Source organism: Melanerpes formicivorus, unplaced genomic scaffold, assembly GCF_026170545.1.
Source record: "Melanerpes formicivorus ecotype bairdi unplaced genomic scaffold, bMelFor1.0.p_v2 SCAF_20, whole genome shotgun sequence".
NCBI classification, from domain to species: domain Eukaryota; kingdom Metazoa; phylum Chordata; class Aves; order Piciformes; family Picidae; genus Melanerpes; species Melanerpes formicivorus.
The window spans coordinates 11,259,538-11,285,327 of record NW_027142372.1 but is presented as its reverse complement, the minus strand read 5'-3'; the positions used below and the strand labels follow the sequence as shown (position 1 = coordinate 11,285,327).

The 25,790-nt window shown below is 58.1% G+C and overlaps 1 protein-coding gene across 2 annotated transcripts in view; it reads right to left on the bottom strand.

Annotated features, from left to right (window-relative positions):
• GSE1 (Gse1 coiled-coil protein) overlaps positions 1–25,790 on the bottom strand; it is a 112,310-nt gene that overhangs the window by 9,921 nt on the left and 76,599 nt on the right. For both annotated transcript variants that reach the window (XM_068150823.1, XM_068150824.1), the window contains exons 3-6: positions 8,980–9,198; positions 3,287–3,486; positions 1,468–1,646; positions 535–732 (exon numbers count right to left, since the gene is read on the bottom strand). In XM_068150823.1, coding sequence (XP_068006924.1) covers positions 535–732; positions 1,468–1,646; positions 3,287–3,486; positions 8,980–9,198 — 796 coding nt within the window. The remainder of the gene's footprint in view (positions 1–534; positions 733–1,467; positions 1,647–3,286; positions 3,487–8,979; positions 9,199–25,790) is intronic.

Genomic DNA, 25,790 nt, shown 5'->3' with positions numbered 1-25,790 from the left:
CTCCAGGCTGAAGAACCCAAACTCTATCAATCAGCCTGTCCTCACAAGCTGAGGGTTTCCAAACCTCTGATCATTCCCCACCTCTGGACATGCTCCAACAGGTCCATGTCTCTCCTGTGCTGAGAACTACAGAGCTGGCCCCAGGACTGCAGGTGGGGTCTCAGCAGAGTGAAGGAGAGGGGAAGAACCTCCTCTCTGCCCCTGCTGCCCACACTGCTGGGGATAAGCCCAGGATATGGTTGGTTCTGAGCAGCAAGAACACGTTGTCAGCTCATGTCCAGCTTTTCACCCCCCAGCACCCCCAAGTTCTTCTCCACAGGGCTGTTGTCCAGCCCTTCGCTCCCCCAGCCTGGATTGATACTGGCAGCAATCCCAGGCTGGATGGGGGCTGCCTTCTTCTTGGAGAGCCCTTGGTGCAGCCCAGTCATCCTCCCTGGATCAAGGATCCCCCCCTCCCCAGAACCAAAAGGGTCATCCTCTGACCACCAGCACACCCACTGGGGACCCTCGGACCTGAGGTTGAGTGATGCCCACCTGAAGGCAGGGTGTGGGAAGGGGTGGTGTGTCAGGTAGCTGGGGTGGTAGTAGGCAGCAGCAGTGGCCGGATCCAGGCCAAGGGGCGGCAGGGAGGACATGCGGAGGTCCTCAGCTGTGTGGTAGGGACGGAAGCTGCGCAGGTAATCCTCGGTGACAGCACTGGGAGGAACCACGTGGTGGACTGGCCGCTGCAGGCTAGGGCAGAAGGAACATAGTCAGCATCCCTTCCTGTCCTCGTGGGAAGACATCACTCCTCTGCCGAGATGTTAATCCCCTGGGGAGCTATCACCTCCCTAGGGAGATGCCACCTACCCCTGGGATGCTTGATGGGACCAGACTTCACAGGGCATGCCTGCATCCCACCCTGTTCTCCTAGGGAGCTATCACTCCCCTGAGGACATGTCACCTCCCTGGAGATATTGTCACTTCCCTGGGAAGCTTGGTGGTATCAGACCTTGCAGAGGATATCTGCATCCCATGCTGTCCCCCTGGGGAGCTGTCACTCCTCTGAGGAGATGTCAGTCCCTAGGGCAGATGTCACTCCACTGGGATCTTTGGTGGGACCAAACCTCACAGGGCACGCCAGCATCTCACCCTCTTGCCTTGCGGAGATGTCACCTCCCCCTGGGATGCTTGGTGGAATCAGACCTTACAGGGGACAGCTGCCTCCCACCCTGTTGCCCTGGAGAGATGTCAGTCCCCTCAGGAGATGTCAACCCCATGGGCAGATGTCACCTCTCTAGGGAGACGTCACCCCTCTGCTATGTTTGGTGGGACCAAACCCCACAGGGCATGCCAACATCCCACTCTGTCCCCCTGGGGAGATGTCACAGTAACCCTCTAGAGCGATGTCAAGCCCCTGGGATGCTTGGTGGGACCAGACCTTCATCCTGCAACCCACCCCACGCCATCCATCACCATTGGACTCACTTGAGAGGTGGGAAGCGGGAGTCCTGGACCACGGAGCTGGGGGGCAACCCGAAGGAGTAGGGAGTCCCCAGGAGGTGGGAGGGGACAGTGGGACCCCCTGCTTTCTCCTGCGTGAGGGGGGGCTCCGAGATGAGGCGCTCACGGCTGCTGCTGCTGCTGCCTCGTGACCCTGCTTCTTGCTGGAAGGCAAAGGGGCAGAAAGGCTGAGCCGGGTGTTAGGGGACAACAGGGACCCCACAAGGGATGTGGGGACCGGTCCCCAGAGTCTCCTGATCCCAAGATGGTCAGTGAGTCCCCAGTGTGCCTAGGGGTCCCTGACTGGCACCAGGACACCGGAGGGATGCATCTGCTGGAGCATCTTCCTGCAGCCTCACTGCTGAAGTGTGGTCGGAGGGGTGTGAGGGTCCAAGGGGGTTCCACAGTGGGAAGGACCAGTGGGAGACAGGGTGCTGAAGCTGGGGCAGCACTGAGGGCAGCACACGTTACCTGCCTGGAGATTTACGAGCTGCTTTGTTCTACAGAGCTATAAACCCCCCAGGGAGGATACAGACAGAGCTGGTGGAAATATAGCAGCCCTTTGATAGCAGCCATAAACTGGGGTTCAGCCCAGCATCCCCCCACCCCTGCAGCAACAACCCCCCGACCCCAACATGGGACTTCCCATTATCTACCCCAGAATGGGGCAAAGGTCACTCTTTCCTCACCGGGGAGGAAGCCCCTGGCACAGGAAGGACCCTTGGGGGGACAAGGGACCCTGCAGGGTGCCAACAATTAGGGGGATGACCTCCACATGGCAAGACTGGGTTTAAAATCGATTATTTTTCACCACATCCTCTCACTGAGCAGCTAGAGGAGGAGGATGGCAGCACCTCCTCCCCATCCAGTCCCGGTCCCCAGACCCTCCGGGTCAGGCTGTAGGTCTTTGGCTGTCAGGGATGGTCCCAAGGTCACCAGGGCCAGCACAAAGGGTGTCCCTGTCGCCCTGCCACCGCCCCTGCCGCCCGCACCGTGGCTGATTGTGCTGGTGCCAGGCTCTGCTCTAATTACCTCCCCGGCTCGGGGTGTCACGCTGCGAGCGCCTCTGCCAGACAATAACCCACACTCGGTTAACCCCCGTGCTGGGGGGGAGCAAGGGGAGGAGGTGACGAGGGGAGGGGGAGACACGGGAGCAGGGAGCACCCAGATACCCCATGCACCCCTCTGAGCACCCAGGGGTGGTGGCTCCCTTTCTTTTTCTCCCCCCTCACCCCCCACCCTGGGTGTTTCTCACCCCCTCCCATTGCCTCTCCGCTTTGTGGTTTAATTAGTCCTTCCAAGTGGCATAATCCCCCGGGGAATCTGCTTCTGGCATGTGGAGGAGAGGAGAACCACTAACGATGCTTCTTAATTAGCTGCTTTCAACCCCCCCCCTTCTTCCTCATGCTCCCCTCCGGATGGCAGCCCAGGGATGATGGCAGCCTGGGGATGATGGAAGCTTGGGGACATAGGAGGGAAGAGAAGGGATAAATTGGGGTGTAGCTCCATGGGTTTTTTGGGGAGTACCATGGCTCATGGCACTTCAGACCATGACTGCCAGGAACTCCTCCAAAACATAGAATCATAAAGGCTGGAAAAGACCTCTTAAGATCATTAAGTCCAACCATCAAACCAACACCACCATGGCCACTAAACCATGTCCCTCCCAAGTGCCACCTTTTGAACATGTCCAGGGAGGGTGACTCCACCACCTCCCTGAGCAGCCTGCTCCAATGCCTGACCACTCTTTCAGTAAATACTTCCTTCCTAACATCCAACCTAAACCACCCCCTGGAAGCCTTACCTGTCTGCCCTCGCTCCTCCAGACCCCATTGACCGTCTTCGTGGGGGCGATGGTGACGACAGGCGGTGTGCTGGGCACGCTGTGCCCCCCTGGGGGCACGATGATGGGGCCCATGGGGCCACGTTTGGGTGTGCTGGCGGGGGAGCTGTGGTTGGTGGCTGGTGAGGAGACAGGAGACGACTCGCTGCTTATTGAGGACCCTGCAATTACAGGAAAATTGAACTAAGTGGGGAAGAAGGCAGCTCTTGACCAGCTGAAACCACCCCAGCAAGGTGAAGCCATCCCTGTTGGGCTGCTCTGCTGAGGGACCATGGGCACAGGGATGTACACCAGGTAGTGGGCATCCAGCCAGCCACCCACCCAAGCTGGACCCCATCCTCCCATCCCAGAGAGCCTGCAGGAACACTCTCCCATGAGACATTGCTTTTGGTGCTAAAAGGCTTTGCCCCACATAGTGGGATGGACACCTTCTTGCTCCCTTCTAAGAGGGATTGACAATCCTTTCATGGGTGCAAGCCCTGCCTGTACTGCTCACCTTGGCACAAGTGAGCCCAAAGTGATGCCCACCCTAGGAGGTCACATCTCAAACCCAACCTGCAGACTCCTTAATTCATCTGGAAAAATCTCTGTGCACAACCCAGGGCACTTGGAGATGCCAGGATCAAGGAGTCCCTCCCCATAACCCTTTGGCAAGGCTTTGGCTTTGTTTGCATGATACATCTGTGTTCTCCATGATACTCAGCTGGGGAATGCTGGGGATATAACCAAGAGGAAAATAAAAAGGGAATTAAAGTGGAGAGTGAGAAAAGCAGAGATGGAGAGAAGTGCAAATTCAGCCTCAAGGAGGGCACACAAAGCCTGCTCTGCAGCACACTGCCCACTCCCAAAACCCAGCTGGGCAGACTGGGGGCCATCTACCCCCAAAAATCTGCTCCCACCAACCCTGGGCCATGAGAAGGTCTTTGACATGCTGGCAAGGATGAGCTACTGGCCACAGAGGGGTGGCTCATGGTCACTGCAGGAGGTGATGATGCTCCTTACTCCAGCTCTGAGCCTGGCACTGAGAGGGACTTTGTCTCCTGAGTGTGCAAGCCAGCTCCCCTGAGTGTGCAAGGTGTCTGCTTGCCCTTCCAACATGCAAGTTGGCTCACCTGAGCATGGCAGACAGCCCCTTGCCCTGCCAACATGCAAGCTGGCTCTGCTGAGCATGCAAGGTGTCTCCTCACCCTTCAAGAACTCAAGCTGGCTGCCCTGAGTGTGCAAGTCAGTTCCTCACCCTGCAAGCATGTAATTTGGCTTCCTCAAGCATGTAAGCCAAATCCTTGCCCTGCAAGTGTGCAAGCCTGCTCCCCTCCACCTGGCTCCTTGCCCTGGAAGCACACAGGCTGACTCCCCTTAGTGTGCAAGGTGCCTCCTTGCCCTGGAAGCACACAGTCTGACTCCCCTCAGTGTGCAAGGTGCCTCCTAGCCCTGGAAGCACACAGGCTGGCTCCCCTCAGTGTGCAAGGTGCCTCCTAGCCCTGGAAGCACACAGGCTGGCTCCCCTCAGTGTGCAAGGTGCCTCCTTGCCCTGGAAGCACACAGATTGGCTCCCCTCAGCGTGCAAGGTGGAAGGGACCTCAAGATCATCCAGTTCCAGCTGCCCTGCCACAGGCAGGGACACCTCACACTCAATCAGGTTGTCCAGAGCCACAGCCAGCCTGGCCTTAAAAACTCCCAGGGATGAGGCTTCTACCTGGGCAACCTGTTCCAGTGTCTCACCAGACTCATAGTGAAAAATTTCTTCCTAACATCTGCCCATATCTAGTGTTTTTTTTCCATTCCCCCTAGTCCTATCATTACCTGATAACCCTAAAAGTCCCTCACCTGTGCCATTTTCCCCCTTTTCCCCTCAAACCCCACAGCACCTGGGCTCTGTTGGAGTCTCCTCCCACACCAGGTGTGGCCACTTAGCCCTCCCCACCCACTCCCCTATTTAATCCCCACCAGGGCAGGCTGAAGCCCTAAGCTGAGCCCATCTGGGCTGAGGGATCCTCCTCTCATCACTGGTGAGTGCCCATGGTGCACACTGGGTGATGGTGGTGGTGACAACAAAGGCCGGGGGGCCTGGTGGCCCCCCGGTTAGCTAGGAAAATGCTTGACTTTCCTTCCAATATCACCCATGGGTGCTGGCTGGGTCTCTTTACTGGGGCTGAGCTCCTGTGTGATATCTTGGCTGGTGAAGGTCTTGCCCCTGGCTCTGGGATGGGTTCCTTGCCCTGGAAGCATACAGGCTGGTTTCTCTCAGTGTGCAAAGTGTCTCACAGAATCACAGAACTAACCAGGTGGGAAAAGACCTTCAAGATCATCAAGTCCAACCTATCACCCAACACCATCTAATCAACTAAACCATGGCACCAAGTGCCTCATCCAGTCTTATTTTAAACACTTCTAGGGACAGTGACTCCACCACCTCTCTGGGCAGCACATTCCAATGGCCAATCTCTCTTTCTGTGAAGAATTTCTTCCTAACATCCAGCCTAAACTGCAAAATTGGCTCTGGGATGGGTTCCTTGCCCTGGAAGCACCCAGGCTGGCTCCCCTTGGCGTGCAAGGTGCCTCCTTGCCCTGGAAGCACTCAGGCTGGCTCCCCTCGGCGTGCAAGGTGCCTCCTTGCCCTGAAGCACCTAGGCTGGCTCCCCTCAGCGTGCAAGGTGCCTCCTAGCCCTGGAAGCACCCAGGCTGGCTCCCCTCAGCGTGCAAGGTGCCTCCTTGCCCTGAAGCACCTAGGCTGGCTCCCCTCAGTGTGCAAGGTGCCTCCTAGCCCTGGAAGCACCCAGGCTGGCTCCCCTCAGCGTGCAAGGTGCCTCCTAGCCCTGGAAGCACCCAGGCTGGCTCCCCTCGGCGTGCAAGGTGCCTCCTTGCCCTGGAAGCACCCAGGCTGGCTCCCCTCGGCGTGCAAGGTGCCTCCTAGCCCTGGAAGCACCCAGGCTGGCTCCCCTCAGCGTGCAAGGTGCCTCCTAGCCCTGGAAGCACCCAGGCTGGCTCCCCTCAGCGTGCAAGGTGCCTCCTTGCCCTGGAAGCACCCAGGCTGGCTCCCCTCGGCGTGCAAGGTGCCTCCTTGCCCTGGAAGCACCCAGGCTGGCTCCCCTCAGCGTGCAAGGTGCCTCCTTGCCCTGGAAGCACTCAGGCTGGCTCCCCTCAGCGTGCAAGGTGCCTCCTAGCCCTGGAAGCACCCAGGCTGGCTCCCCTCAGCATGCAAGGTGCCTCCTAGCCCTGCAAACCTTCATCTCCTCTTCATCCCTCTCCAAAAGCCCCACACTTGCCCTCAGTGCCAGGGTAACCCTGGGAGGGAGCCAGGATGCTGGGAATGCCACGGGGAAGCAGGAGGAAGGATGCTGGGAGGAGCAGAGAGGCCGAGAGGAGCATCCCGCTGCCGGCCGCTCTGCTTTATTAATTCTCCCCAAGTCGCTCCGAATCACTTTCATTTGAAGAGCAGCAAGACTCGGGGCAGAAGAGAAAGGCTGCCCACCACAAAGGAGGCCATGGATACGGATTTGACACCCACTGAAGTCTATCTTGTCAGCGCAAGGCCAACAACAATTAGCAGCCTAATCCCCTCTGAGCTGGGAAGCCATTACTCACCACGCGATAGCGTTAACAATCAATACCATCACAATGAGCCCGGCAATTAATGAAGCTAAAGTCTTACTTCAGAACCTTAATTCTCGCTGTGTGGCTTTAAACGGGAGGGTTTGTGATCGTTATAATTAACTGGTGGTATTCAGCCAGGAGTTAGTCAATGAAACTAATCTGGATTGGAGATGACAAGAGGCACAGTGTGATGGTGTCACCTTTGTTTTCTGACCTCCTGCTTTCCGGCTGGGCGATAGCAGATTAGCAGCCTGGGTTGACAGGCAAATGTAATTAACAGCTGAGACCCTGGACAAGGCAGGGGGGGGGGAGCTGGAGGGAAGAAAGGAGGGAGTGGGGGGAATAAAACCCACCCTACAGATAGCCTAGGGGCAGAATGAGAGGCAGGAGTCCCCAGCTAGGTGATGGCTTTGGTGGCTTCTTGGGGATTTGCTATGATGGAGCTGGTCAAGATGAGCCCCTGCAGCTAGGGATGCTGGAGAAGGGGGGGTGAGTGGGACATCCCTGTGGATGTGGCACAGCTGCTGGTCCATAAAGCCAGTAAAAAAAGCCAGTGATCCTGGGTGGATCCCACTGGTACCACCCCATCAACTGCACCTGCCACAGTGGAGCATCTCCCATTGTGGGAAGGGAGTTAGGGGGGTAAAGCAATTTATTTCCTGAGGTTAAAAACCACAGCATGGAGAGAACCCCCCACCTCCTGACACACATCCAAACCCACACCTATTACAAACCTCTGGGATGAGCCATTCCAGGCACTCAGATGGGTGAGGACAGGGCAGGTTTTATGCAGTTGTTAAGGGGAAATCCAAAGGGAACATAGTTGCTTCTCTCCAGCACCATAAAAGGCCATGCCAAACCCTTCTGATGTCCCTTTGGATGGGCTGAGCAGCACAGCAAGGGCATGAGTGGGTTGTGTGTGGAGGGGAGAAAAGGCAAAATAATCCCCCAAAGCCAACCAACCGCCTTAGAGGAAGCAGATGGGCTCTGGAGGAGGCAGCCAAGGAGAACCAGGAGCTGCCAGGGAGGCTGAAGCACCACCAAGGCCTTGTTCCCTCAGCGTGATGGGGATCTGGTGTCCCCATGTGCTTCCTCAGGAGCAGCCAACACTGAAGGATTTGGGTCACAGGGCATTTTGTGTCTGGCTTCAAGGAGGGTCTTGCAGACAGTGACTGCAAAAGGGTCTTCCAAAAAAAGGGGAATGGCAAAAAGGGCTTACAGAAAGGGCCTGGTAAAAAGGACCTTGTGAAAAGGATCTTGCTAATGGAATCTTCCCAAAAGATCCCTGTCTTCCAAAAAAACCAAACGTCTTACAAAGGGTCAAGCATCCTCCACAGAGATCCAAGTGCCCTGGTTGTGGAAAACAATCCAATGGGGAGCTCTCACCAATGGAAATTTCAGGGGAAAATAAAATTTCATGGAATATGATGATGCCAGCAGTCTCCTGGTGAACCACCTTGGAGCCTGGGGATGGGCTGCCTCTCCCTGACAGTGTGGGACAACCCCAGGGATTCCCATGGGACATGGTTCCCGAGGCTGTGGGGACCTCAGGGTGCTCTGGTCCATGGCAGCAGCTCATCCCCCATCATGAGCTGCACCACACACCCAAACAGACTGGGGGTACAATGGAAGATGCTGTGGCTGGGCAATCATAAGGTGATGAGGGATGGTAACATCCTGAGGGTGCCCAAATTTGCTGTTTAGCCAGAAAATTTGGCTGGGAAAGGACCAGATTTGAAGAGCCTCCAGGGAAAAAAATGCCATTTTGGTGAAGTGTGGAGGGAAAGAGCGGGGCTGGTGTGGGAGGGAAGGAGGGACAGGTCCTTCCCCAGCATGCTCTCCGCAGGCTTTCTCCTGGGGCACAGTGAGTGATGTGGCATTTGGATTACTCCAGCTGGATTGAATTTCTAAACTACCCCCTCGAGATGTGATGGCAGGGAAAGACATTAGCCTGGGAGCCAGCGAGAAAACACCATCCAACCAGCTCCCAGGTGGGGAAAGGCATCAATGCTCACCACCCCCCCACCTTCCTTGTCCTTGTCCCCATCACTGTCCCCTACCTCTGGGCTCCTCGGCTTGCTTGGCGAGCTTGCGGAGAGCGGCGGCGAAGCTGGAGGAAGGTGCTGCCTGGACGGACAAAGTGCTGCTGGCTGCTGGGCTGCCATTGGGGACGATGGAGCCGTTGAGGGGCGAGGGGGTGAGGGGGCTGACGGTGGCAGTGGTGCGGGTGGCAGTGGAGAGCATTCCTAGGGACGGCGACTTCGGCTCATGGCTCATGCCTGCAAACAAGAGCAGCCCACGTTAGATGGGGAGGCAAAGATGGAAGTGGGGACCCCACAAATCCACCCCAGAACAACCAGCAGGACAAGCAAGAACTTTCCTCTGGTTCATCATCCCGCTCAAAAATGACCCTACTGATGCCACGGGTGAGGCTGCTCCCAGGTAACAGTGTGAGCAGGACCAGTGGAGCCCTGTGGGAAGGGAAAAGGGGCTTCAGGGGGACTTCAGAATCCTGATGGAGATGATGAGGAGAGGGGAAGCCCCCTGACTTACACGGTGCTGCTTAAACCCGAAGTGCAATTGCTGCACTCCTAATTGCCACCACTGCACCCCTAAATCCCTGCTATTGCATTCCCTGGTTTCCCACCATTGTACCCCCAAATCTTCAATGCTGCACCCCCAAATCTCCATCACTACATCTTCAATCACCACTGTGGCACCTTCGAATCACCACCACCACCCCCCCACCCTCAAACCCCTCTCATATGGCAAACCCAGTACCCCCTCCACACTTCACACTCAAGTCCCCACTATTGCACCTTCAAATTCTCGCTATTGCAGCCCCAAATCCACACCGCAGGACCCAAAATCCCAATGCCACAGCACTCCAAATCCCCGCCACAGCACCCCTAAATCTCACCATTGCACCTTCAAATACTCCACATAGCCCACCCAAGTCCCCATTGCTGTACCCCAAAGCACAAAGCTGCTATAGGGCACAGTGAGCCCTAAGGGCATGGGTTCAGGTGCTGCACCCCATGTGCCCCCCTCAACAGTCAGAGCCAGCTGCTCCAAGGCTGGAGCAACTGCTGATGTCAGGGCCCCTAAAATAGATTTCCAAATGAGCCGCTTCATTAACACCAGCCTAAAATTAGCCCCCGGCTCCCCAGTGGACAGACGGATGGGGGGGAGGGGGGGGTGACCAAGGGGCAGCCCCCCAGCTCCCAGTAGAGCTGGAGGCAGCCTCCAGGTCCCAGCGACGCTGGAGAGCCTGAAGCATTCCACGGCAGAGGTTGACTGGGCAGAGCAGCGGGCGTCGAGGGAGCTGGGATGGAGGTGGGGGGGGCCACGAGTGCCACTCAGCGTTGATTAATCTTTGCCCCCCAGCCCCAGGAGAGGCGGCCGGCGCGGCGGCGTGCGCTCCCCTCTGCCCTCATTATACAAGCATTTATTAACTCCGGTGCTCTCAGCCATTGACTGCCGCCTTGTCGACACGCTCGCCTCATGTAAATTCATTACCAGAACAGCTGGCAGGCCAACCCGCCCGCGCCAGCCTGGCCTGGGCACCCCCCGGGCTTTCTGTCAGCCTGCGGATCTCCCGCACGCGCACCCCGAGACGCGTGTGAGCGCCTCCCAGGAGAGCAGGGCGCTGCGCTCTGCCTACAGCACCGCACACCCGTGGCACAGCCTGCAGTACGCTGAGTGCTGCTCTGCACGCCCCCGGGCACAGCCCTGCGCTCCCCCCAGCTGCTGTCCCGTATCTCCAGGGCACGGCCTCACATCCTCCTGGAATAACCATGCATCACCTGACTACAGTCTTGAATCATCTGGGCACTGCCCCACATCTTGACATAGCTCTGCATCCCCAGGCACAGCCCTGCACCGCCCGGACATAGCCTCAACTCCCTTGGGGATGGCCCCACATCCCCTGTGCACAATTCTGCATCACTAGGACAGAGTACTGCATCATACCAACAGTGCCTGGCATCCCCTTGGCATGAGTCTTGCACATCCAGGACCAGCTCCACATTCCCTGGGTACAGCCCTGCATTGCTCAGGCACTGCCTGGCATCCCCTTGGCACAGCTCTGCACTCCTCAGACACTGCTTCACATCCTCTGGGGACAAGCAGGCATCCCTCCAGGCACTGCCTGACATCTTGCTGGCATAGCTTTGCACCCCCACAGACAACTCTGCACCCCTCAAGCACAATCCCACACACCCCAGGCACAACCCCACATCTCCTGGCCTCTGCCCCACATTCCTTGAGCACAACCCTGCATCCTCCAGGCACTGCCTGGCATCTCTTAGGCATAACCCTGCACCATTATGGCACAGCCCTACACACTGCTAGGCACTTCCCCACGCCTCCCAGTTTCTCCTCAGCTATCAGCCCCAGTATAGCCCTCCCTAGCCCCAGTTCCAAGGCTGGTGACACTTTGCTAACCAACCAGCAGGGATCCACATGCTGCGCACGCTGGCCGGGCACGGGTGGGGGTTGGCGGCAGAGCATCACCCGTGTGATGCTCAGCTGATCCCTATGGCCTCCCGAAAAACTCATGATCCCACCGGGATTTGCCGGGTGAAGGCAGGGCAGCTCTAAGTCAGCATCTCTCCGGGAAGCTCGTGGGGAGCTCACCTTCACCCCAGGGCTGGCTCGCTCAGACGAGCTGTTCCGCTGCCCCAGCTGGGCTCCAAACCAGTTTTGCTGCTCCCACTGGGTGATAAAATCAGCGCCTCCACCCCGGCTGGGGCCTTGCCCTGATCCAGCTGGCGTCCGTCTGTCCGGCCATCCCTGGGCCGCTCCATGGGACAGCTGCCAGCTGGAGAAACTGAGGCACGCTGCAGCGGGGAGCACCGGCATGGCCTTGGGGGAACCCCCCCCCCGCCAGCCCTCCAGTATCTCCTTGCCAGCACACCACCAGTACCACTCACCTCTGCAGGTGCTACCAACCCCAAGGTGTCTAGGGACACCGTGTCAACCCACAGCAAGGTGGGGCCAGCCCCCACCCCCTCCCCCCGGCACCCCTCCAGCTTTCACCCTCCTCCGGCCCCTCCCTGTCTGCTTTTCCCAGCAGGCAGATCCGTGTGGAAAAACAGGTCAAGTTCGGAGCCCGGCAGCAGCTCGGGGTCACGCCAGAGGTTGCCTCACCAGGGCAGGGAACCAAACCCTGAGATGGAGCAGGGAGAGGGGCTGGCAACCCACCACCTACCTGCCCTCGGGCAATGGTCGCTGCCTTCACCCCGCACGGCCGGTAGGATGGGGGGTGCGGGGGCTGCAGGATGCCTGGGAGGCCACAGGGGAGGTTGGGGACCAGGCGATGTGCCACCCCGTCCCCGTGTGCCCAGCATGTGCCCAGGCACAGCAGCACAGGGAGTGTCTGGCATTCCCGGTGCCCGCTGGCTGCCTGCCTGAAGAGAGAAGGGGAGGAGGAGAAGGAGGAGGAGGAGGGGACAGCAGTGCCATCGCCATGTCCCTTTAACCCTTCCCCGTGACACCCAGAGCCCTGGCACCCCTTCCTATGGTGCCACACGTAGGGTTGGCACCCCTGATGGAGCGAGACCCCTGGCTCCCAGGGGTGGTGGTGGGCGGGTGTCCCTGCCCTGCAGCCCCCAAGCAGCCCCCCGCATGCCCAGCACAGGGCTGGGAGCTGGGAGCTGGGAACGTGCCATCTCCTCTCCATCTGCTCCCGATGACGCTGGCGGGTTTTTTGGCAGCGAAGAGCCTCCTCCGGCAGCGAGAGCAGAACCAGTCTGGCTGCCTGGTGGGACTGGAGACAAATAAACATGCCGGCAGCCGCCACGGGCAGCAAGTGGGGCAGGGATGGGCTCCCAGCACCCCAAAATCCTTCTGTGGTTGCCCTCCTCATCCTCCAGCTGCTGGGAAATGTGGCACAGGCTGCTTTAGCCCCTTGGTTTTCAGCTCCACCTCGTGCCAACCCCAGCACCTTGAAAGGTCCCTAATGAGCATGAAGTGCCCTTCAGAGCAGATTGCCATTGAACTCAACCTGCACCAGCCGCCCGCTTTGAAAGCAGCTATTTTGAGCTCCCGGGCTCCCGAGCACTGGAACTAATAATTTATTACCAAATACGATCAGGCAGGAAGCTCCAAGCCTCTGGCAAATGGAGCGGAAAAAAAAAAACACCTCCCCCCGCCCCCCCCGCCCCCCCCCCCACCGCCTTGCCAAAGCCTGGCAGGAGGTAGAGAGAGCTGGGAGAGCCCAGCAGCCTTCATCTTCCTCCCTGGGATGGATCTCAGCGCCACCACGCTCCCTCCGCATTGATCCTCAAGGGATTTTGGGGGTGATGCTCCTTGGCATGAGGTTCTCATATTTTTTTCCCACCCCCTTGCTCACCGCCACCCCTTTTCCCCGCCTCTCTCGGCGCCTGGGAGCCGCATCCAGCTGCACGCTCCAAGCGGGAACAGCTGCTTTGCATGGATTTTCCATGCTTAATGGCCTCGCATTGTCAAGTCCCCCACTTGCGCTGCCTGAATGCGGCAGGCAGGAGGGAGGGCAGGCAGCCAGGGGCAGCACGTGCCCCGTGTCCCCTTGCCACACACCCTGTCACCCCCTCGAGAGGCGGCAGGCAGGGGGACATGAAGTGGGGACCAGCTCCTCTCCCGGTGGCATCTCACGGAGTAACGGCGCTTCCAACACGCTCCATTAATGAATTAATTGATGGATCAGAGTCAGTGCTCCTGCCCTCACCCCTCACCACCCAGGAGGTGGCCAGGCTCAGTGTCCCCAAGGATGGAGAGATATAGACACAACCTCTGTCCACTTTGGGGTTCCTCAGGGCAGAGCCCAGATCCCATCCCTGGTGAATCCTTCACCTTTGCCCAGCTCCTTGGAGGAGTCCAGATGGGTCCCCACGGGGTGAGGAGCACCTTGTTGGGCAGGGATAGGATCTGGGGCTCCCCAGTGATCCCAGCACAGCAGGAAGCATCCAAGCACACGGCACTATTTGCCGGCTGGGTCTCCATCGATCACTCCTCCATGGACCATTGATCTGGCAAACGACAACAAGCAAACTAATAAGAGCTCGTTTGGAGGGCACAGCGCCAGGGAGGGACTGGGACCAGCATGATGCAGGATTATTGTCCTCCCATCTTGGCCATCCCATGCCCAGCCTGACCATCTCCAGGTGCTTTCTAAGCCTACAGGAAACCATCTCAGTGAAATATTTCCTTCAAAGCAACTTTCTTCCCCATTTTTGCCCTGTCCAAAGCTCAGCTTCCACCTCTCACGCCAGCTGAGGGCTTAAAAAATCAAATGCCTTGCAGCCAATGGGCGCTGCTGGGCCACAAGCCCCTCTCTGTGCCACCCAGGGTGGGATGGTTGCTGCCCAGATCCAGGAACCAGCCACCTTCTGAGCCCTTCCCCAGCTTTGAGGGGAGTGGGATATAGTTTCCACCCCTCCGTTTGGCATGAGCTGCTGCTGGGGACTTGAATGGCTATGCAGGGTGCATGGGTTGATGTCAGGCATCACACAGCACCACTGGACACGGTAGGGGCTATTGGGCATCATGTGGCAGAGCGCTGGCCACTACACTGGGCTATCTGGCATGGTGTGAGAGAGAGCTGGGCATTGCAGGGAGCTGCTGGGCATCATATGGGAAGGAGCTAGGCACAGCACAGGGCTACTAGGCACAGTGTGGGAGAGAGCATGGTGCTCCTGGGCACTGCACTGTGCTTCAGGGCATAACATCATGCTGCTGGGTGCTGCACACCACTACACGGCACCACAAGGTGCTGCCAGGCATTGTTTGGCACTCCCAAGCATTGTTTGGTGCTGATGGGTACGGAGTGGTGCTGCAAGGCATTTTTTTGGTGCTCCTTGGCACTGCACAGTGCCGTTTGGCATTCCATGTTGCTGTCGGGCATGGCGCAGTGCCATTGGGCACTGCACATTGCTGCTGGGCATCACACAGCGCTGCCAGGCATTGCATGGTGCCATTGGGCACTCCAGGGTGCTGCTGGGCACTGCACAGTGCCGCTGGGCATTGCACGGTGCCGACTCAAATTGCACAGCGCCATTGAGCAACATGCGGGCCAGATCCAGGCATTTCCTGGCTCCACCAAAACTCTCTTGGCACTAGCAGGGGGGCATTGCAGAGGCCGGCAGCGGGCCGCCTGCCCATGCCCATGCCCCGTGCCCATCCCCGTGGCCATGCCAGCAGCTCGGTGCAGCCCCGCGGCGGGCAGCGCAGGCTTTGCCGTCAGCGGCACATTGTTCCCGGCGCGAGAAGCCCTTGCCCAGCAGATGGCAGGTATAACAAAGCAGCTTGCTGCGGCCAAGCCAATTATTTATCTAATTATGATTTACCACTTAACCACATGATCTTTCTGCAGAGTTGTGGGCAATTAAAACCGGGGTGATTATGTGGATTATGCAAATCGGCTGGAGCCGAGCGAATAAAATTGGAGATTAAGCGTTTCACGCAGGCTGGATCTTGCATGGGGCAGGTCCTGGTGGGGCAAGGGGTTGGCAAGGGGGGGTACAGGCAGGGCTTCGTGGGGCCACGACCCAGCTGAGCTATGGGGCAGGGTTAGGAGGTGCCAGGGCACGGCGAGGGGATACCTCCTGCAACCCTGTCCCCTTTAACAGAGCCAAGAGGGGCCCACAGCTCAAAGCTGCCCTTTGGCATGGGGGTGAGTACCCACAGGGGAACCCCCCCTGCATCACTATGGATAGCAGCCAGTGCCAGGGATTTCCCAGCGCCCACCCTGGACGCACCTCTAAAAGCTTGGAGGCGGGTAACACAGCGCAGCCCACATCCCTCACCCCATCTCTCACCCCATCCATGAGCAGCTAATGAAGGGCTCCGGGGGCGACGAGTATTAATAACAGGTATTAATAACGGGTATTAATAATGGGTATTAATAACACCGCCTGGCAGATTACTCTGCCCGCCCGGCTTGATATGAGATTTATGCACGGCGCGAACTCCGGAAATACAGAAGTATTAATGGTAATTCCTCGTGTCCTAGCAAAGGTCACGGGCAATCTCCATCAATCCCACTGTGCTGATGGCAAAGCCGGGGGCCTGGGAAGGATCGGGGCGGGGGGGAGAAGGGGGTCCCCGTGTGCAGCGCAGCACCGCGGTTTATCGCCGTGCAGATGGCCTGGTACGGGCCAGAGGGAAGGTTTTACCTTGGGATAAGAAATTAACGTTGGCAAACGGCAAATTTACTGCATGTATTTCCCTTTTCCTAATACCAGCACCATCTGCTAGCAATTGGTGCCCCTCGTCACCAGCTTTTTAGTTGCAAGATGCTGCCGAGGTCTTGGTGAGACCTTGGTGTGCTCCTCGCTCCTCACCCAGGAGCCCTGGGTCCACCATGAGGTCCCCACGGGACAGTCTCAACACCACCTTGATAGTCCTCACCCTTTTCACTAACCCCACCAAGAAACAGGGGATTGGAAGCAGCAGCAATGCCCATGGAGCCAAATCGTGCCAGGGATGGACACAGCACACTGCCAACACCACTGGGATGACTCTGGAAAAGATCAGCCTAAACCCAGGTCCAGGGGTTTGGGGACAAGGAGAGGAGATCCCTCTTCACACACCAGGATTTAGGGTGATTTCTGTCAGTGATCCCACATGCTGGGGCCGAGAAGGGTGGTTGGTGCCCCCCATGCACACAGCATCTTCCCCTTTTCGCCTACAGTAATCCTCAGCCTTTCGAGCAAATTATTAAAATTCACTTATATTTAATCTGCCTGCTGGAATTAATTGAATTTTTACGCTTGGCAAATGTCAGTGGGTGCACACAGCCTCCCAACGGGGACCCGGCTGCAGGTGTAGGGAGCACAGCTCTGGATTTTCACCCCTCTCCAGGGACAAAACCCACCCTGGCGTGTGGGACAAGGTGCCCACGGAATCCATTGGCAACAGGAGGTGAGATGTATGGGTGCCAGCACCCTCCCAGCCGTGTGGCACACAACACACATCCCCCAAACCTCCCTCCTTCTGTTAAATGCTCCCCAAATCCTACAGGATTCCCACAGCAGCTCCTTGATGGCTTTGGAGGGGCTGCGGGGAGCAACTCACTTCCCACTCCACACACTCGCTGGAGAGTGCCAGCATCCTGCTTATTGCTGGGGTCCTCTGCTGGGTGATGGCAGCCTTCCTCCCCTCCCCATCATCCTCGAAAATTGCCAAAGAGTCTAATTTGCCTGCGGGAAGGCCGAGGGAAAAGAGCCTCTATTTTGCTGGTAATAAGCCCTCCAGACAAAGGCGGGATGAGCCATTCAGCGGTGGGAAGGGGGAAGGGACCAGCCCCATGCCGGGGGCTTTAGGGCAGGAAGAGTTTCCTTCCTGCTTCATGAAGCCAGCACCAAGCTGTGACACGGCATCCTGGCATCATCCTGGGAGTAGCCAAAGCCCACGCTGGTCCTGAGCTCCTGGATGGGTGGTGGGATGGGAAACATCACCTGCCACCACACTAGGGACACTCCAGATCTGCAGGCTGGGACTGACATCCAACTCCTGCATGGCCTCACTCCCCATTCCAGCGGGGGCAGCCCCAGTCCCTGTTTGGGGACACTGGGGCTTTGCACTGAGATGGAGAAGTTCACGGTCGACGGGAGCAACGGGGGACCCCAGGCCCCAGCAGGCAACTTCCAAACTTGACTGGTGCTTGCCCCCCTCCGCTGCCCGCCCGGGATTATCATAAATTAAGACGTAATTACTCCATGGAAATTTACAGCACAAAGCTGCGGCGCTAACAAGTGTGTTTGGCGGCACCGGGGGACATACAAAGCCCTATTGTCTGGCGGGCACCAAAAAAGCTGCTCTGCTCCCCAAAACCCTGCATCCTGGGTACTGGGATGAGGATGGGCACAGGGATGGGAATGAAGATAAGGATGGGAATAGGGATAGGGATGAGGACAGGAATGAGGATGTGGATGAGGACAGGGATGGGGATGAGAAGAGAGATGAGAAGGGGGATAGGGATGAGGACGGAGACAAGGATAAGGATGGGGATTGGGAAAGAGATGAGGATGGGGCTGGGGACAGGGATGAGGATGGGGATGGGGATGGGAATGGAGCAATTCCACTGCAGTCACCTGAGTGTCATACGTGTACCCCACATGCCATGGGGATGGAGAGGGGCATGGTGCCCAGAGAAGAGGGCCTGATTCCATAGGGATGAGTGAAGGTGTCTGACAGCTCATTGGCACAATGGGTGCTGTCCTGCCCTGTGCCGAGCACTGCTGTGGCTCTGCTCCCACAAGTCACACTGCCACTAACAAAGCCATCTCCTCTATTCCCTCAGCACCCAGTCAGCTCCCACCCATGGGTGCTGCACCCAGCACAAACCCCACCTCTGAAACCCCTTCCACCAACTTCAGCACACATGAGGTTAAAAGTAAAAAATACCCTGGCAACTTGGGAGGAGGTGGGGAGGGAGGGGACAGCAAATGAAGGGGGCACCAGTGCCAGCGCTGGCATGTGTGTCCCCCTGCCTCTACCTCCCCGGTGCCACCGGTGCTGCCACACTCCCCCAGCTGCCACGCACATTAAAAAAAGTCATAATCGGTGTGGCAAAATGAGGGGGTGGGGGGAAACCAAACACCCCAAAAAAACCCACCCCAAAACCAACCAACAACCGACACAACAACACAGTGTGAAAAAATTCAGGCGGCTAAAACAAAATCCAGCAATAAAGGAGCTGGGGATCCTCGCAAAGCTGGCTGTGCAATTAAGCAGTTTTCTGCTGTACGCCGATAATCACCTAATTATACTATTAATGACAGTTCAACCTGCTTGGAAATAAAAGGACATTCTTCCATAACAGGATGCCAGCTGTTTGTTACAGATGTCAAACATCTTTAAAGTGTTATTATTAAAAGAAGGGAGGGAAGGAGAAAGCTTGGCGAGGCAGAAATGCAGCCTCCTTCCCGCCCCCACCACCAACCCCTAACCCCGAAGCTCCTTGGAAGGATGAGGCGTGGGTGGGTTGGGGTGTCCCCCCCGGGGAGGGTCGAGGTGTCGTCCCCACTTTTTGCTGCTGGTGAAAGCAGCCGTGGGAGGGTTGTTGTGGTGGTGGTGGTGGTGGTGGTGGGGAGCATCTCTCCTGTCGACATTTGGTGCCGTAAATACGCGGCGGTGGCTGGCGGCTGCGTTTAATTAGGCGAAACGTTTGGGAAATAAAGCTAAAAATTAATAATCAGAGGAGGGAGGGGGTGGCAGGGAGAGGTACCCCACTGCCAGGCTCGGGGCACGGCTGGCCCCGTTCCCCTCTCCCCGGCTGCTGGCAGTGCCTCGAGCGCGGCTGCCACCGGCGGTGCCCACGCACGTGCTGCGGTGCTGTGCCAAGAAGGAGCGTCCCTGGCAGGTGCCACCAGCCTGTGCCAAGGGAAGGGAAAAGGCGGGGGACACACGCACCGTAGAGAAAGGAAGCACCTGCTCTCCCCCAGAAAACTCCGGTGTGGGTTTGGAGGTGAGTGATGCCTGCACCATCCCAGAGACATGGGGGTCTGGCAGTGCTAGGAGGGTGGAATCGGGGTCTGGCAGCGCCAGGAGGAGTGATGATGGGGGAGCACGGTGGCAAGGAGGTGGCAGCTGTACCCTGCTTTCATCGTGGGCTGACCTCCCATTTGGATAATTACACCTTGCCTGCTCTCTGCTGGCAGCATCCATGCTGGCACTGTCATTCCCAGGTGGCAACTGGGTGCCCACCCACCATGGGGTGATGCCAGTGCTGGTGTTACACACCCACCAGCCTAGCCACCCGGCTTTGCACCCTGTCCTATATAGCTTCAGGCAAATCTGCCTTTAAAACCGTTGGCTTAGCTCAGGAATAAAGAGATTATGGAGACGAGGGGCGGGAAGAAAAGAAAGAAAAAAGGGGGTGCCTGGGAATAATTTCCCCTATTCCAAGCTGTGTGGCTACTGACATCCTGGCTCCCAGAGAGGCCCTGGCATGAGCAGGGTGGCTGTAGACAGGTACTGAATTTTGGGAGTGCCCACCCACCCACCTGCTTGCAGCTGGGGGGTCTGTGATCAAGTCCCATGCCTGGCACTGGAGACCCAGCCCTGACCCTTGGCACACACCAGGTTGGCACCAGCCCCCACTTGCCAGACGGGACCCAGCAGGGAGAAACCATCTGGGAAGCGTCACCCTGAGCACAGGGTGATCGTTCCCCTGGCCTCCCCCTGCCAGTGTGCAGCCCTTGCCTATTGCCCCCTTTCCCCTAGCTCCCCTCTTCCCTCCCCTTCCCCCCTCAAACCATCACAGGGAGGCTGGAAAGTGGTTGACATGGTTGCCATGGCAATCAAATTTAGGACTGGCAAGAGAAGGAGGAGGAGGGTGGTGGGGTGGGCAAGGGAGGAAGGCGGGAAGGCTTCCAGAGACCCCAGCACAGCCTGGACTCCCCTAGCATCACCCACCACCCCCTCACTACCCTACAATCATCACCCTCAAGCACCCCTTGCCCACACCCAGCAAGGATGAGGAAAGGCAATCCCCCCACCCCCAAAACCCAGCTGGGGGCTGACAGGAGCAGGGTTCAACCCCCAGCACCCCAAAAACCAGCCCGGGGGGAGACCGTCCCTACCCGGTGCTGCCAAAAGCCGCCGGTGACTCAGCCCCCGCGCCGGTGGCACCCACTGAGCAGGTGTTGACGCGGCATCACCCGGCTCCTTCCATCTGCTTTGATCCACAGGCTAAATACTGCCGGCCCGGGCATAAAAATAGGAACCATTTGGGAAGATCCTGAGTCAGCAGCATCCAGAGCTGGCACCCGCCACCAGCCTCCCCGCCCCACCACTCCGAGGCACCCAGGAACTCCATCCCATCTCACTGGGGTGCCCCAGGGGACCCTTCAGTGCCCCCATGTGATTTGGGGACACCCATACTGACTGGGGACACCACAAAAGGCTGTGTGCATTCAGGTGCCACCCTCACATCTGCTGAAGCAGAGAAATAGGCCCTCCAGGGATGCTCCATGTCCCCAAGGGGTGCCGCTGTCCCCAAAGGATGCTGCTTGTCCCCAAGGGATGCTGACACAAGCTATAGGGTGACAACTGCACCCACATACCTCCAGGCAAGCCAGTCTCAGCATGCTTCCCATATGTAGTGGTGAAGAATGGGGTCCCCTCCTTGGCCCCCATTCTGAACTATGCTTGATTCTGGGTCCCCACCATGGCTGGTGTTCCCTCAGCCCTGTTGCACATCCCCAGCCCCACAACCAGAGGGATGCAGGGGCCAGAAGCATTGTTGACCATGACCAGAGTGATGCAAGGGGCAGACATGTCAGTGACCAGAGGGACATGGGGCAGAATGCATCGGTGACCGGAGCAATGCAGGAGACACAAGTGTCAGTGACCATAGAGATGCAGGGCACAGAGCATCAGCGGCCAGAGGGATAAAGGTGACAGGAGCTCCAGTGGCCAGAGGAATGCAAGGAACACAGAGAAGCCAGCCAGATCCTGTGCCAGCTGAACCGGGAGAGCAAGCCACTGAGAAGTGTGTGACACGGGGCACGACCAGGCTGTCCCCGAGGCGGTGACAGTCCCCAGCAGGACTCGCGCCGCTGAGTCACCACCACCAGCTCAGCGCTCACCAAACCCCTGCGAGTCCACGGCGGCGGGGGGGTGGGGGGAAGGTTCCCAGCTCCATCTGCTCCCAACCCGACCTGGCCCACCAGCATCTCCCAGCGCCGCAGCAGCTGCCGCCGGCGATTTCACTCCTTGCCAGCGCCTCCAGCATCATTCCCCCTAATTGCTGGAAACCTCACAGCCTGACACTTCCACGCTCCTCTCTTTCTCTTGCCTTTCTCCTCCCGAATTTTTTTACCTTTCCCCTGAGAGGTGGCTGGAAAGCCACGAGCCAGCCAGTACACGGTTTTCCAGGGCACGGGAATTGGTGCATTAACGGGCAAAGCCAGAAGTTTAAAGCAATAGGAGCTGCTGCCAGGAGCCCCTATTCGACCCGAGCCTGCTAAAACTGGAATTTAAGGGGCAAAAAAAAGCCACCCCCCTATGCTGTCTGCCGTGCACCTGCAGTCTTTGAGGTATCCCCGCTGCAGGCGACAGCACTGAAGATGGGCAGGTAGTGAGAACCGGCAAGCCTCAGGCAAGGGACTGGTGCCATGGGGGAGGGACGGGGGGGGGACAGGGAACGGGACCCCTGTGGCTGACAGGGAGCAGGGCACAGCGTAGGAGAGTGCTGGGAGTGAGCAGGGTGCCACAGGCAAGCAGGTCACCCATGTCTCCGCTATGACACAACCCTGGGGGAGGGAATGTCACACCACAACCCATCCCAATGAGGCGGGGAGCCCCCCAAGTTCAACCCTTCGCCGCCCTTCCCGGGTCGCACTTCGGCGCAGGCGCGCTCGGGCAGAGCCGCCTGTAACAACTGCCACATGCAAAAGCCATTTCCTGAAACAAACAACCTTCCGCGGGGAAACCGCCACAGGGGACCACGGCCCCCCAGGAGTGGGGCCCTGTTGCCAGTCCCCTTGCTTCCCGGAGCGCACCCTGAGCCAGCCCCCAGTTTGCAACCTAAGCGCACATCACGAGAAGGTCCCCCCCCGGAGCACCGAGAGCTCCCAGTCTGAGCTCCCAAGCCCAGGCTTGCATCCGGAGCGTGCACCCTGAGTGTGCACTTCCAACATGCACCTTCAGTGTGCACCCCAAGAGCACCTGAAGCTCACAGCCCAAGCGCACCCCAAGTCTGCAAACCGAGAGCACCGTGAGTACACAGCCCAAGCCCACAGCCCATAGCCCATGGTTGCACCCGGAACGTGCACCCTGAGTGTGAACTCCAAAGTGTGCACCCCAAGAGCAGCACCCTGAGCTCACAGGCTGAGTCTCCTGAGTGTGCACCCCAGGCGTGCACTCCAAACATGCACCCTGAGTGTGCACCCCGCAAACACTTCGATCGAGCACCCTGAGCTCACAGTCTGAGTCTCCTGAGTGTGCACCCCAAGTGTGCACCCCAAATGTGCACCAACTCTGCACCCCAAGAACACCTCGAGTTCCCATCCTGAGCTCCCACCCCGAGCTCGTCTCCCGCATACACATCCTAAACAAGCACCCCGAGTGTGCACCCCAAATATGCACCCTGACCAAGCACCCCAAGCTCATACCTGAAGCTTGCACCCCAGCCCCTGTCACCACTGATGCTCTCAAAATCCCCCCCACCCCCGAAAAGTGGGGGTCCCCCTCCTTTGCCATCATCCACAGGGGCTGGTGATGCCAGTTGCATTGGGCACTGCAAACTTCGGTGCCCTAAGTCCCTGCGCCTGAGTAGCAGTGAGGCTGTAAATGGGGACCCCCCCACACCCCAAAACAACGCACCCAAAATTTCACCACACCCCTCCTCAGTCAGAACTGTCCCCTCCACCTCCTCGGGGAGGGGGGTGAAACCCCCAGGGTGAGGGAGTGGCAGCAGGAGAACAGGGGAAACCCAAGCACCCCAAAACCTCTCAGAGCCTTGCAGTGCTGTTCTGGGGCTGCCTATCCCCCCCAACCCCCTAGTAAAGATTGCTGGACCCCCAAACGCCCTATTAGGTGCTGGGAAAAAGTAACTTCACCCCCAAATCCCCCTCGACTGTTGCTGACTGGGGCAGACAAAGGGGTGTCCCCAGGGTGGGAGGGGGACCCCGCAGGGAGACCCCGCAGTGGGGGTCAGCAGTAGCATCGCTTACCTGGTAAGTAATAAAGAGGTGGTTTCAACCCAAACATGATTTATGTTACAGTTCCATTGCGGCCAGGGGGGAAAAAAAAAAAATAGATATAAAAATAAAAATAAAAGACCCAAGGTGAAGAGGATGTGTCAGGAAGCAAGGAAAAAAAAAAAAAAAGAAAAACCCAACAACAATCAACCAACAAAACAGAAAACCAACAAGCAAAAAATTATTTTAAAAAAAAGAAAAAAAAGGAAAAAAAAAAAAGAAACAAAAAAAAACCCAACAAAAACACCCCAAAAATTAGCACCGAGCCACACGGAGGGGGTTGGAAAAATAAACCAGAGGCGAAAAAATACGGTGGAGCGGGGAGAAGGAGGAGGAGGAGAAGGAGGAGGAGGAGGAGGAGGAGCGGGGGGGGGGGGGGGGGGGGGAGAATCAAGTGCGTGGGGGGGAGGAGGAAAAATAAAAATTGAAATAGCAGCGAGCCCAGGGCGCCGGCGGAGGGGTGACGGTGGCGGTGGCGGCTGTCACCGGCGGGGCTAGGGCAGAAGCGTGGCTGCCACGGTGTGACGCCTTCCCGCGGGGGGGGGGGGGGGGGGGTGGTGTTTCTTGCCGCTTAAGCCCCAAGCTGCCAGTCGCAGCCACACAAAAAGCCAGCGAGGACGAGGAGGAGGAAGATGAGGAGGAAGATAAGGCGGTGGGACCCTCAGCGTAGCAGGGAACACATTCCCTAAGCCAGCCGGAGCGGTGGGGTTCCCCAGCACGCCCCTGGAGAAGGGCGCCGGTAGCGCGGGGTGGGCGACCCAGGCGGGGGTTGCGAGCCGGTTTGTCTGTCTGTCCGTCCGTCTGTCCGAGCGTCCCGAGGCGAGCAGAAAAGCCCAAGCTCCCCGGGGCTGCGCCAAGGCGGGCGGGCGAGAGGCGGCAGACTTGCCCCTCGATCAATTTTCATGCAAGAATCATTATCGGTAAATTGGAAATCTGGCTCCTTGACAGCAGATTTGTCTCCCCTAATGAAGGGGAGCGGGCAGGAGAGCGGCAGGCAGCTGCTCGCCCGGCATCCTCCTCCTCCTCTCCTCCTCCTTGCCTCACACTGCCCTGGCCTTCAGCCTCCATCCCTGGTGTTTTGGGGAAGGTGAGCCCCGGGGTACCCCACCAGCTGGGGATGGGAGGGCAGGAGAAACCTTCTTCCCCCTCAAGCCTCCTCCTCCTCCTTCTCCTCCTCGACAGACTGAATAATTTTTCTTCCCTTTTTATTTATGTTAAGATCTCTTCTGAGATGCTGTTTTCAAACAGCTGCTGATGGCTCAGAGTTGGGGGGGGGACGACGACGACGACGACACACAAACCAAATAAAAATAATAAAAATAGAAAAGCCAAGCCCCCGAGTCGCTTAAGGAGGAAAATTCAGAAATAAACCAATGAACAACCCAACTTTGCTGCTTCACAAAAGGCAGGAGCAGGGAGGCTTCGTGCCCCAGCCCCTACATGGGGAGTTGAGGAGGACCTCCCACACCTTTCTGCACCCCCAACTCCACACTCCCCCCCCCCAGCCAACCCTGCTCGCCCCAGGGAGGGGGTTTGCAATCAGCCACCCGATAGGATCTGCCCCATTCTCTCTCTGCTGCTGCATTAGCAGATCCGGGAAGACATGCTCGCAGGCAAATAGGGCTAATAAATGCTATTAGGGGGAGAGGGAGGGAGGCTGGAGAGATCCTGGCTGCACCATAGTAACGAGGGCCCGGCTTAATTTGCTTGAAGCAAACGATCAGCCAAGGCAGGGTGGAAAAGGAGGGGGGAAAACGGCGTGCGCGCACTCGCTCGCATGGGCGCGCTGCTTAGGGGGGGGCGCGCTTAAGGAGCTCGTCCAGGCACTTCCACGCGTGCTGATCCCCCCCCGCCACCTTCCCCGTCCTCCTCCAGCCCTTCTCCCTCCTCCAGCCTTTCTCGCCCCAAACTGCCGCCCTGCTTTTAACACCAAAGTTCACCCAGGCGACGTGCGATATCTCACCCCTGCAAGAGAAGCCACATCCTGTGTGATAATGGCCAACCCTTCGAGCAGCTTAAAGATACAGGCCATTCCCTGCGCCTCCCTGCGGGGGGACACGACTGAGGGGGGGGTCCCCCTATCACCTCAAACCCATCCGGCCTCATGGAGGGGAGGTCAAGCATGGTGCATGCTGCAAGAGAGCAGGAGGGTCTTGCAAAAGAGAAAGGGGCTTCTGGCT